Source organism: Tursiops truncatus, chromosome 20 (assembly GCF_011762595.2).
Source record: "Tursiops truncatus isolate mTurTru1 chromosome 20, mTurTru1.mat.Y, whole genome shotgun sequence".
Lineage (NCBI taxonomy): Eukaryota > Metazoa > Chordata > Mammalia > Artiodactyla > Delphinidae > Tursiops > Tursiops truncatus.
In genome coordinates, this window is record NC_047053.1 from 6954334 (window position 1) to 6966947 (window position 12614).

At 55.4% G+C, this 12614-nt stretch overlaps 1 protein-coding gene across 18 annotated transcripts in view; it reads left to right on the top strand.

Annotated features, from left to right (window-relative positions):
• Positions 1-12614, top strand: part of GAS7 (growth arrest specific 7) — a 201061-nt gene that overhangs the window by 158933 nt on the left and 29514 nt on the right. For all 18 annotated transcript variants that reach the window (XR_004523775.2, XR_004523776.2, XR_004523778.2 and 15 more), the window contains 2 exons: positions 4020-4073; positions 10830-10919. Coding sequence is in view for 2 of the 18 variants with exons in the window: in XM_033847251.2 (XP_033703142.1) it covers positions 4020-4073; positions 10830-10919 (144 nt within the window). In the remaining 16 variants the exon portion in view is untranslated. The remainder of the gene's footprint in view (positions 1-4019; positions 4074-10829; positions 10920-12614) is intronic.

Genomic DNA, 12614 nt, shown 5'->3' on the forward strand with positions numbered 1-12614 from the left:
AAAACCTTCTAGAATCATAGGAAAAGGAAATTAAAAAAAAAACAACTTCTGTTATGGACATGCGTAAACATTTATAAGAGTAGAAGGACTATTTTAATAAAGGACCATGGACCAATCATTTAACTTCAATTATTCAGCCAATCTTGTTTCATTTAAACTCCCATCACAGGACTTCCCTGGTGGTCCAGTGGTAAAGAATCCACCTTCCAAGGCAGGGGACGCGGGTTCGCTCCCTGGTCGGGGAACTGAGATCCCACATGCCGCGGGGCAGCTAATCCTGTGCGCCGCAACTACTGAGCTCACGTGCCCCGGAGCCCACACGCCACAACTAGAGAGAAAACCTGCATGCCACAACTAGAGAGAAGCCCACGTGCTGCAACTAAGACCCAGTGCAGCCAAAAATTGAAAAAAATCAGTAAAATAAAATAAATAAAATGAATGGGTTATATATTAAAAAAAAATTTTTTTTAAATAAACTCCCATCACCTCTCCCTAACTTCCCACTGGATTCTTTTAAAGCAAATTCCTCACATATTGTTTTAACTGTAAGTATTTCAGAATGTATGTCTAAGGGCGAAGACATAACATAATACCATCAGTACACTTAAGAAAACGTTAGTTCATTAATATCATCCAATATGTATATATTAGATCTGTGGGGTGAATAGGGTCGGGCCATGTGCACATCGTTTCCTAACAGCCTTTGCGCTCGGAGCTTTGAGCATCCCTGATGATTGGGCCTGAGTCTTTGACATTGGGGTTTGCCAGTGGTGGTTTTCCCAGATTGGCTTGTGGGAGCCTCTTTGAGTTGGCGTCTCTGTCCTTTTGTTATGTCACATCATTTGTTAAGCACTTTCTTACCTCCTGGCACAGATGTTCCAGGTCCACCTGGCATTTGGAATTAGCCAATTCTCCAAGGAGCCTGGGTCCCTTTTAGTGGGAAATCATATTAGAAACCACTTCTACCTAGTAGGTGTTCTCACTGTGACTGAGGTGTCGTTCCTTCTGGGGCCTTTCAGTGGAGTGCTACGGAATGTGTGTGTGTGTGAGTGTGTGAGTGATGTGTGTGTGTGTGTGTGTGTGTATATATATATATATATATGTGATAATGTTTATGTATATGACGTTCGAATAATGGACACAGGTCTTCAGCAGCAAACAGAGCGTGAAAGCACCTGGGAGGAGCCTCTGACCCCCGTGTGCAGCTCTGGCCGAAACGGCACAGCTAGGAGAGCAGCGACTGGCACCCATACTTAGAACATCACCCCCACCCCCGCATGCGGTTACTTGCACTCCTGTCTTGACCCAGATTATAGGCAGAAGGGTGACCTCTGTGTCCAGCCTCATTCCAGACAGCCTTGGACACAGTGGCCCCCAAATCAGTGTTTGTAGATGACAGAGATGTTTTCTGGCCCCTGCAGAGATACCTGGAAAAACAAGAGATTGTCCCAGGTCTCCAAGTGGAGAGATAGCGGGAGACAGAGAAAAGAGTCTTTCAGGTTTGGGGATCAGTTTCCTCTGTTTACTTGCCTTGTGACCCTGGACACCTTAGTGTCTGTAAGCCTCGGCTTCCTCATCTGTAAAATGAAGACGATGCCAGTAACCTGGTGGGGTTGTGGGGACTCAGTGAGATTACGTGTGTTAAATGCCTGCCTCACGGCTGCCTCACAAGGCAGCACTCGGGGCAGGAGCTCTCCCAGTGTATCCTTCCCCCGGAGTTCCCCCCCCTCCTCCCTGGAAGGCTATTGCCAAGGCTGCCAGAGCACTGGTTGCACTTCCTGGGGGGTGTAGTGGGAGCACTGTGGTGGTCCTGGTGGTGATGATGTGTGTCTGTGGTAGGGAGACCCCTGCAAACTGCAGAATCCACCCCAGGGACGTCCCTAGCTGTCCAGTGGTTAAGACTCTGCGCTTCCAATGCAGGGGGCATGGGTTTGATCCCTGGTTGGGAACTGAGATGCTACGCGGCAAAAAAAAAAAAAAAAGAAAAACGAGGGCTTCCCTGGTGGTGCAGTGGTTGAGAGTCCGCCTGCCCATGCAGGGGACATGGGTTCGTGCCCCGGTCCGGGAAGATCCCACATGCCGCGGAGCAGCTGGGCCCGTGAGCCATGGCCGCTGAGCCTGCGCATCCGGAGCCTGTGCTCCGCAACGGGAGAGGCCACAACAGTGAGAGGCCCGCGTACCGCAAAAACAAACAAAAAATGAATCCATCCCAAAGGTTCTCCTTGCCCATCCCGGGTGTGTATTTGCATGGACGAACCTGTAGGAAGAGCCCAGCACCTGTCTCTTCTCCTTGGAGACTGGTACCTGGGCCCCTGCCGTGCAGCCTCAGTCTGCCTTTCTCGAAGAAAGCCCCATCTTGGCAAGTGTCCTGGGCAGAATTGATAGTTTGGGAGGGTCCAGGGTGGGCAGGCTGGATGAGTTGATGCATTTAACACGTCTAAGGAAGCGTGACGTTGCCCCAGAACCTGTTGGGTCTGCTAACAGAAGTGCTGTAGTTAGGGGGGCCTCAGTGCAACGACAGAACAGACATCCTCCATGGAGGCCCCCAGACTCTGCCTTAAAGACCCTGGCCCCCGGAGACCTGCCGGATCAGCCGTTCTGGGAGGTGGGTGGGGGGACCCGATGGGGGAGAGCTAATTCTGATGCACTCCAGAGCCTGAGGACCGTTGGTGACAGATGGTGAAACAGGCTCAAGTTAACTTGGCAGGATGTCAAGGCTGGCGAGTTCATCTTCTTGTCTGTGAAACGATGACACGTAAAGGTCCCTTTTAGCTGAACAGTCCGGGGATGTCAGTTTTCATTAGCCTACTTTACTTACCTGCCAAAGTAGGTCTCGTTGGCAACGAGGGACTGAGGGGGGGTTTGGGGGGGGGGGGAGGCAGGGAATGAGGGGACCATGGGCAGGAACTCATCAAGCTTCTTATTTTGCCTGATGAGCAGCTGACCACCCCCCACCCCCAAAACGCTCATCCTGTTGGGTGGTCCAGAGCTGTGCTGGCCTGGGGATGGGGACTGCTGGTTCCCTGAGGCTTGCTGGAGAAGCCTCTTCGTGCTTCTTCTGGGCCTTTCTCTGTAAAGTCCTAGCAGCCACTTCCTTCCCTCCCACTAGAGACAGAATAAGGCCACGAGTCCCAGGACACACATGCGATGCCACTGCAGTGCCTTAGGGGCGAGCCTGCTTCCCAGCTCGACATGTGGCTCAGGACAGGAGTGGGCATCCCATGTCCTGCTCAGGGACCCTATAGAGTCCCTGACGTAACTGCTGATGGCACAACAAAGACCCAGAATTGACCCTCCCCTTTAGGGTCATAGGCTCTTAGGACCCATGTGGTGTTTTCATCTGGCAATCCTTACTTTCCATTCCAGGACCATCCTAGGTCTGGGGCAGGCTGCTGAGGTCCTGTGGGCTTGGTGGTCCTTGGGACAGTGGTTTTCTTGCTGGCAAAGGGAAGACCCCCAAAGTCCAAATGGAAGCCGAAACAGAGCCCCCCTGCTCTCGGGGTTGGGAAGGTGACATGTCACGGATGTGGCCGAGCACCCCAGGCCACATTGCACGTATCTGGGGTGTGATATGTCGGCCCCGGGGGATTTGGAATAAGATGTCATGTTCTGAATCCTCAGTGCGAGGAGGTGGTGGCCTTAACTCTCTGCTCCCCGGGTGGATTCTGCCGGTTAAGGCAGCCAGCAGCGTGCAGAACCACTTACCAGCAGAGGGCCGCTGAGGGGTTAGCTCCCCCAGCCACCGACGGGGAGAAGAGGAGGCAGACCTGCTTTGGAGCAGTTTTCTCAGAGCCTGTGCTGGAGGCTTCCTCCAATTCGTTTTCAAGCCGGGGCGCGGGAGGCTCCTGCCTGCCCTCTCCCAGAATATGGTGACTTGGGGGTTAACGGCAGCCGGAGCATCCCCAAACTTCCCCGGCCCGAGGCTTTTAACCAACCCCTCCACCTTCAGGGAACCCGAATGAAAGAGGATGTCCGATATGGAGGACAGCTTTGACGATATTTCTTGTGTCTCTCCCCAGAACCTGGGATCCTCGTCACCAGGCAAAAAGCAGAGCAAGGAAAACACCATCACGGTAAGCGGCTCCCGCGGAGCGCACGCATGTTGGGTGGCAAGCTGGGGCTGTCTCTGGTCCATGGCTCGGCTGTTGCCATGGCAATGCGGACCGCTGAATGGAAGCGATGCCCAGCCTGGTACCTGGGAAGTTCCAAAGCTTGGATGTTGCCGAGGGTTCCCCCCTTGCCTCCCCCCGGCCCTTCTTCTGTTGATTTCTTATTTCACTTTTTCTCTTGGGGCAAACACGTGGAAGGATTGTGGTTGGAATGGTGCAGAAGCCACTTTTGCAGGGCAGGCAGGGGAAGGTGCGCGTGCAGGAGTGGGTTGGAGGGGGTGGGCTGTGCTCGCAAGTGACATGACGTGTAAATTACAGCCACGGCAGGGTGGCTTTTGTGCAGGGGAACTTCTGGAAGACATCAAAGTTAAAAGGAAGAGAAAGCGCCCTAAGAATAGAGTTCCTGGGAGTTGCTGATGGGGAAGCAGGCCGCCTCTGCCCAGAGCGGCCAGACAGCCTCCCAGGGCTCTTCCAAAAGCCCGCCGAGTCCCCACGCCATCCTGCCTCCGGCTCCACATCAGCCCTGTGCTCGGGGAAGGCGGGCGCTGGACGTCCCTCCCCCTCCAAGTAGAGAAACAACTCGCCCATCTGCTCAGCTAAGAACTTGGAGCTGGGAGACGTGTGGTCCAAGGTGTGCGGTTTCGACCCAAGTGCAGCAGCTCTGGGGCCGCAGATAGGCTCCCTCAGGCTCTGTCACACAGTTCTCGGAGATGGAAGCAAGACGGGGTCCCCTGCCCCGGCTCATGCAGGCTGCAGATCCTGCTTAGACAGATTTGGGGAGGAAAAAGCGGCAGGCAAACAATGGCAACAGTCATAATTGCTGCCCCTGTGTGTCCATTTATTAGGCACCAGGAGGGTTCTGAGCACCCATTTCATTCTCCGCTCACTGCGGGGAGGGCAGGTGGTTGGACCAGGGTAGTGTGGGGACTGGGAACCCGGGCTCTGAAGCCAAGGGGGTCAGCACAGCACCCACCAGCTGGGCAGCGACCCGGCCTCTCTGGGTCTCAGTGTCCACATCTGTACAATGGGGAGACGATGGGCATATGCGCCTTAGGGATGGTGTGGAAAGCACGTAGAACAGCCTGGCACAGTAGGTGCTCAGTTCACACTAGTCTCCTCATCGCCGTGTTTATAGATGAGGAAATTGAGGCACAGAGCAGGACCTGGCACAGAGCAGGGCCTCGCCCAAGGTCACACAGCTGGGAAGCATCAGGACTTGAGACCTGTGCTCTTACCCACCAGCAATGCCCCAGGTGCAAGTTGCCCCCCCGAGGATGGGACCAGGCGGCTCAACCCTGGGCCAGCAGCAGCTTCCTTGTTACTGGAGCTGATGGGGAGGGCGTGGACAGGCCCCCGGGGCAGACGTCCTGAGAACACAGTCCTCACGTTCACAGAAAGCCCCAGAATACTGGGGCAAAGCAGGAGCTCCCAAAGTTCCCTGAAAGATGGAGAAAGAGGGAGAAGAAACTGCATTGTAGAAGGAACGTGAATAAGAGAAATGAAAAGTGAAAAGCTGAGTGTTATGCCTCCCATGGGTGATGGAGCCCAGCTCACGAGGTGCAGCCCGGGTCACCACTCTGGTCTGCCTTTAGGCCGGAGCCTGGGGCTTTGTCAGCGTGGGCGTGGCCCTGGGTCTCCTGGCAACACACCTCCTCCATCCCTGCCTCACTGCCTTCCCTCCTTCTTCCCGCCGCCCTACAGCAGTGCTTCTCATCTGAAGCCTTGGGGACACTTGTTAAAATGCAGATTCCTCTGTTGGTCACTCTGGGGCGAGGCTGGAAAGTTTGCGTTATAACCAACACCCCCGCACCCCGGAGGTTTTAAATAAGCACTCAAGCCTTGGGGACTTTTTGCTGGGAAAACTGAGAAGGGGCACAGTGAGTGAGGACCAGAGCCCCGGACTTGAACCCGGGTCTGCTGACTGCCAGCCCATGCGGCCCTTCTCCTCTCCAGGCTGGAGATGGGCATCCTTGCCGGCCGGCCGACCAGTGGGGCTGCAGAGCTCTGTACCGTGGCTCTTGCCCTTCCACGGAGCAGTCACTCTCCCACTGCGGCCCCTCCCTGAGTCCTGATCCTGCAGAGCTCGTGGCTTCCCTGGAAGGAGATGCTGGGGGGGACGGTGCGGGGAGGCTGGGGCCCAAGCTTCCCTCGCCCCGGTGTGCGGGGATAGGGTGAGCATCCTCTTACCTGGTCTCACCCAGGCAGCAGAGATTTGCAGGCGACGTCCGAGTCTGGCTCACAGTGTGGCCGAGAAGCAAGGACCGAGCTTGGTTCCGACGCTCCGGCTCCCCGACCCGGGCCTGGAGCAAGTTTTGAAGAGGCCGACACGTGGGCTGCTCGTCAGCCGTGGGGCCCCGGGCAGGGCTGGCAGTGAGTGGGCTGCTTGCTTGATTGGAAGTGACGGGCGCTAATGGCAGTTCACAGCCTCGGCACCAATATGATGCGTCAGAATCTGGAGGATTCCAGAAAAGGTGACAGCAGAGCCACCTAGTCACGCTCCTGTCCTAGAAAGAAGAGTCTGGGGACTCCTCTAATCTTCAGTCTGAGCTTCCCGGCATGGCCCGTCTGGGGGCCGCGGGTGGGAGCTCGGGGACGGTGTGAGTGCCTGAGGGCATTTCTCTTCCGCTTCCACAGGTCCCAACTCTGGCTTTTGCCTCTCTCACCCCCTCCCAGAGTAGCCTCTCCCACCAGGAGGAAATTCAGGGCCCGCTTGGTTGTGAAACCACCTTCTCTTCTATGTTGCAGGCGGCTGTCAGAGAGGAGGGCACATAGCTGCGGCCTCTGCCTCCAGGGAGGCCTCCGTGCTGTGCTGGGGCCGGGGCTTGCGCCGGGCCTCCCCACGCCAGCCCCCTTGGGTGGGTCACACTTGTGTTCAGCGGCTCTTGTGCCATGGCCAGGCGCCTGAGTGGTGGCTGTAGCCCCCGCAAGAGAGTTTCTGAGGGCAGCTCTTGTGGTTCGGCCTGCCCCCATGCAGGCCGGCCCTGGCAGACCCTCTGCTGCTCAGGGGGCCCCCTGGCCGTCAGGGGCAGAGCAGGTGTTACTCCATTTACTGAGGGCTGGAGAGAGCAGAGTTGGTGCCAGAGCGAAGATGCTGTTGCTTGAGGATGGTGAGCTTGGGAGCGAGAGTGGGAGGGGCTCCTGGAACTTCCCCCAAACAGTACATAGTGGGGGCATTCCCCCATCTCCTGCTTCCTGTCCAGCACCCCTTCCTACCTGAGCCCCTGCCTCGGGTGGGGACATGGCATGGCTACGCCTAAGTGTGTTAGAAGGTAGCATGACATAGATTGAGTGTGACGTAGCTTGCTGGCTTCTGACCCTGGCTCCACCATTATTCACAGAGAATTGCAATTACATATTTACTTGTCTGCCTTCTTCATCGGGCTGTAAAACCGTCGAGGGCAGAGACTACACCTTCTACCTCTAGCCTCCATTCATGGTACCAAGAAACATTTCCAGCTCCCATCACATGGCTGTGCTGGGCCAGGTACTAGGGACACAGCGGGGAGGAGGTGGGCTTCCTCCCCTCCTGGGACAGACTGTCTGGCGAAGGAAGAGAGATGCTGAATAAGCAGTCACGAGAAATACAAATGCACCTGTGCAAAGTGCTGGGAAGGTCTAGCCTACCGCGTGCCACCAAGTAGCCGTTCAACAAACGTTTGCATGGACCGAGCACGTGTTCCATGGCGTAGCATCGTGGGTGAGGGCTCGAGCCGTCAGCCCAGACTAGAGGCAAATACTTCTGTGATCCTCAGTTAATCAAATGAGACCAGTGTGACCCAGCTTGTGGGGCTGCCGGAAGGATGAAGTGAGGATGTACGCAAAGCTTTTGCAGAAATTCTCCCAGGGTGCCTCCCACGGTGGGGCTGGTGAGGTGTAGTTCTCGAGACGCCCACCAGGGGGTGCAGGGCTCTGCCAGGATTCAGGGACATTCCTATGGGATTGCCGGGGCTGCGAAATCCCAAAACCAGAGTTGACAGGGATGGAGACGGGCACCCTGGGGCCACTGGCCAGTCCATCCAAGGGCTGGTGTCCTCAGAGAGTGGCAGGAGCCCCGAGAGGGATGAAGCCTTGTCCTCCCCCAAGCTCTCTCCCCCCAGCCCCGCTAGCTTTCACCTTCAGTGGTTGTTATAGGACCACTCGTGGTCCGCCCCTCCCCTGTCTCCTAGACCCCAGACAAGGCACTCTAGAAGACCTTTGTATCCACTTCTGAGTACCTGCCTCCACGATGCTTAATGCCCAGTGTAATGTCATAGTTAATTTATCATTAAATTTGCTTGACGTTTTCATGGATTACATTATTAAACCAAATAAAGATAGGCTGTGGTCATCATTGTTTGTTGAGGCAAGAATAGCTGGAACGGGAAATAAGGAGTATGTGAAACTGTGGAATCCAGCCCTGGTTTCCAGAAGGAGGCTCATCTCTGGACAAACTTGGGGGTGTCAGCCCAAAAAGGGGGTTTGGGGAGACCATTGCCGGAGCTGGGCATTGAGAGGCTGGCCACCCCCAAGCAGACTCCTGCAGGCCAGTGATACCTCGGGTGGCTGGGGGCTGGGGCACTGGGAGAAAACATCTCATCCCAGGGGTTCCGTGGGCCTCTACCTTGACCTTGGTGGAATTCCATGCTCCCTGTCTCCAGGGCTCTCGGGGTCATTCCTGGCCCTGATCCTTCCTCCTGTGTCATCATGCTTCCCTCCAGAGCGGGAATCCCCGCCCTTATGGCGGCCAGATGCCAGTATCTGGGAGGAGGGGGCCCTTCCCTTGGCTGGGATCTCTCCTGTGTTCTCCCCCAAGGAGTGCAAGTGAGGCCTGTGCCCCCGGGAGCCGGCGGGGCCTGGATTTACTTCTAGCCGCCCCCAAGCACCTGAACCAGAGGCCATGGCTGGGGGCCCACGGGCCTGACCCAGCTAGCAGAGGGCTGCTTTGGCTTACAAGGTGTCATCGTTGTTGTTGCTGTTATTAACCATGAATGAGCTGCTAACATTTAAGCGTTGAGACACTTCACGTACAAATCCTGATCTGCTGCTGCTCTCGTGTCATCGCATAAGCTGACCACCCTGGGCTCCTCATTCTGGCTTGGCATCAGTTGGCGGGAGCTGAGAGGAATCTGCCCCCTAGTCAGACGTTCGCAGACACCACCCCGCTTCCCGAAGTGGAGGCTGGTCCCCCCACCAGCCCAAGCTTCAGTTTCCATGATGTGCGGGTCCCTCACTTCTCTGCATGGCTGCCTGGCCCTGGAGTCTGTGGCTTGGATTCAGAACCTCAGGGGTGTTCTGCACTGTTCTCGCCGTGAACGTCTGATGGCTCCCACTTCGGCAGATGCTGGGGCTGTGACGAGGGTTAAAGACCGCCAGGGCTCCGGCCTTGCCTTCCCGAGGCCTTGCGGCTCCCAGAACAAATGAGCGGACTCTCTAGGAGCGGATCTGGGGCTTGAAGCGACATCAGCGGGGTCAGCGGCGAGGCCACTTCTGCCGAGCAGGGAAAGCCAGGGGCACCGCGATCATGCTCAGGCAGAAAAGTCTGAGCAGAGCCCAGGGATCTGTGTGCTGCTGTCTCCCGGGCCAGGGCCAGCCCGCCCCAGGCACGCACCCTGGATTATCACTTAAACTCTGTTCATAGAATATACATCATGAGGTAAAATTCACAAGGTAACTTCTCACCCAGGATGCTCAGCCACTTCATTCCTTTCCCTGGAAGCGAATGATGTTATCAGTTTCCAGAAACATACCAGACGGGTGTCTATTCCTTCCTCCTCTTTTCTTAAATTTTATTTATTTTTTTAAAGATTTTTTTTTTTTTTTGACTGCGTTGGGTCTTCGTTGCTGAGCGCGGGCTTTCTCTAGTTGCGTCGAGCGGGGGCTACTCTTCATTGCGGTGCGCAGGCTTCTCATCACGGTGGCTTCTCTTGTTGCGGTGCACGGGCTCTAGGCGCGCGGGCTTCAGTGGTTGTGGCTCGCCGACTCTAGAGCGCAGGCTCAGTAGTTGTGGCGCAGGGGCTTCGTTGCTCCGAGGCATGTGGGATCTTCCCAGACCAGGGCTCAAACTCGTGTCCCCTGCATTGGCAGGTGGATTCTTAACCACTGCACCACCAGGGGAGTCCCCTCCTTTTTTTTTTTTTTTAATTTAAAAATATTTTTTTACACTAAGATAGCAAACAGTAAATACTAGTCTACCTTTTCTCCCGCCACCCACCCACTTAACACTGTATCCTGCCACTCCTTCCTTATCAGTACAGAAGAACGTTCTTGCCATGTCTTTCACCATGGATATGATGCCCATACAGGACTGTCTCATACTTTTTAACCATTCCCCTGCTGACAAACCGTGGAGTTGCGTTCCAGCCTTTTGCTACTGCAAACCGAGCCGTGGTGAAAACCGTGTGCGTATGTCACTGCACCCGTGTGTAGGTATCTGTAGGATAGAATCTTACAAGTGCAGCCTCTGGGTGGAAGGCTGTGGACATTTGCAGTGTTGCTAACTTCTGTTGCACTGCTCTCTAGACAGTTTGGACTGATTTCAGTCCCTCTGGGGTGGGGGTGAGTGCCGGTTGCCCCTCATTTGAAAGGCCGACTGCCAGAGCATCCCAGGACCCCAGCGCATGTTCTCTGTCAAGCTAGCCCTGTAGGGGGACCTCTTCAGTGCCATGTCCTAGGACCCAAGCCCCTCCAGCTTCTCCCAACCCTCCAGCCAAGCCGTGTTCTTCCCTGTTCTGTGTCCTCCAGATAAACTGCGTGACATTTCCTCACCCAGACACGATGCCGGAGCAGCAGCTGCTCAAACCAACCGAATGGAGCTACTGTGACTATTTCTGGGTAAGTGGTGCCTCGGCGTCCCCGCACTGCGGCCCCGGGGACCAGGAGTGGACACCCGGGAGGGGGGCGGTGGCTTGAGCTCAAAGCAGAGCGGCCTCTCCGGGTGAAACCCAACGGGCTGGCAGTCAATTGAGCACTGGAGGCTGGAAACGTAAGTCCCACTTGGAGTCTCGATCATTCCATAAATCTCAGAAAGTCCACAGGGCAATATGGAAACTCCAGGCAGAATGCAGGTAAGCTGGAGGGTCCCCTTGCCGCTCAGTGGTAGCAGGAGACCAGAATCGGCTCCAACCTGGGCTTCAGACCATTTTTTTTCTGTGCGGTACACGGTCCTCTCACTGTTGTGGCCTCTCCCGTTGCGGAGCACAGGCTCCAGACGCGCAGGCTCAGCAGCCATGGCTCACGGGCCCAGCCGCTCCGCGGCACGTGGGATCTTCCCGGACCGGGGCACGAACCCGTGTCCCCTGCATCGGCAGGCGGACTCTCAACCACTGCGCCACCAGGGAAGCCCCTGCTCTGTCACTCTTGTAGGTGATCCTGGACAGTGTTTCTCCTCCTGGGCAGCCTCCCTGTTTCCATCAAAGTCACAAGGAGGTTAGGCACAGCCTGTAGGGGACTCCAGTTCGAATAATTCTGTGGTTCCAGGCTTCTGCGTATTTGCTCCATGGGTACGGAGTTTCAGTTTTGCAAGATGAGAAAGTTCTGGAGGGGGATGGTGGTGATGTTTGCACAACAGTGCACATGTCCTTAATGCCACTGCACTGTGCACTTAAAAATGGTTAAGATGGTCAATTTTGTGTGAAGTTCTCCAAAATTAAATATCTTTTGACAGATTCAGAGTCCTACTCAGAAACTCTGGGAGTACTCGTGGACATTTTCATTTTAAAATTCACAATGGCTTTTAAAATGAAATCACCCCGTTCTGGAATCAGACAGCGGTGATCGTTGTACGACCTGTGTATATATTAAAAACCAGTGAATTGTACACCTAAAAAAAGTAAACTTCGGCAAAGGCCCCAAGGAACGAGAAATTTAAAAAGTCAAAACTTTTTTTTTAACCACCAGTCAGAATGGATTATCTATCCTTTTTTAGATTTGCTAACCAAGTACTAGACAAAAATGCTGTTGTCTTTCTACCAGATCTCTTGCCCTTCAGAAGGTAGCCAAAGATTCCTGTTGCTGTGTTTCTTCCAGATCTTCCGAGATACGTGCAGAGGCAGCAAATATTGTAGAAAGGGCTCTGGCTTTGGCGGTAGGCACACCTCGGGGGCGGGGGTGAGCCCAGGGGGGAGGGTGAGCAGGGAATCCGAGGGTACGAGACCTCGCAGCCTCCAGAAGGATGCTGGGTTTTATTCTGTTTGCAGCAGGAAGGTGGTGGAGGGTTTAAGCAGGAATCGGATGTGATCTGATGTGCCTGTGTCGTGCAAGGAGGGCTGTAAACAGGCAGACGTGCCCGTGAACCTGTGGGAGGCCAGGAAAGATGGTGGCAGCTGTGGAGATGGAGGGGAAGAGCTAGGTTGGAGACATCATCCTTAAGGGGGGTGGGTGCAGGAGAGACGCCATCCATAAAGAGGGGAGCAGGAAACAGAGCATGCGGGGGAGGCCAGCTCAAGCGCCGGGAATGGGCACCCTGGGAGCCGGAGGTCAGCGGGTGGCGGATGGTGGGGGATGGTAGGGAGCCGGGGGAGTGGGTCA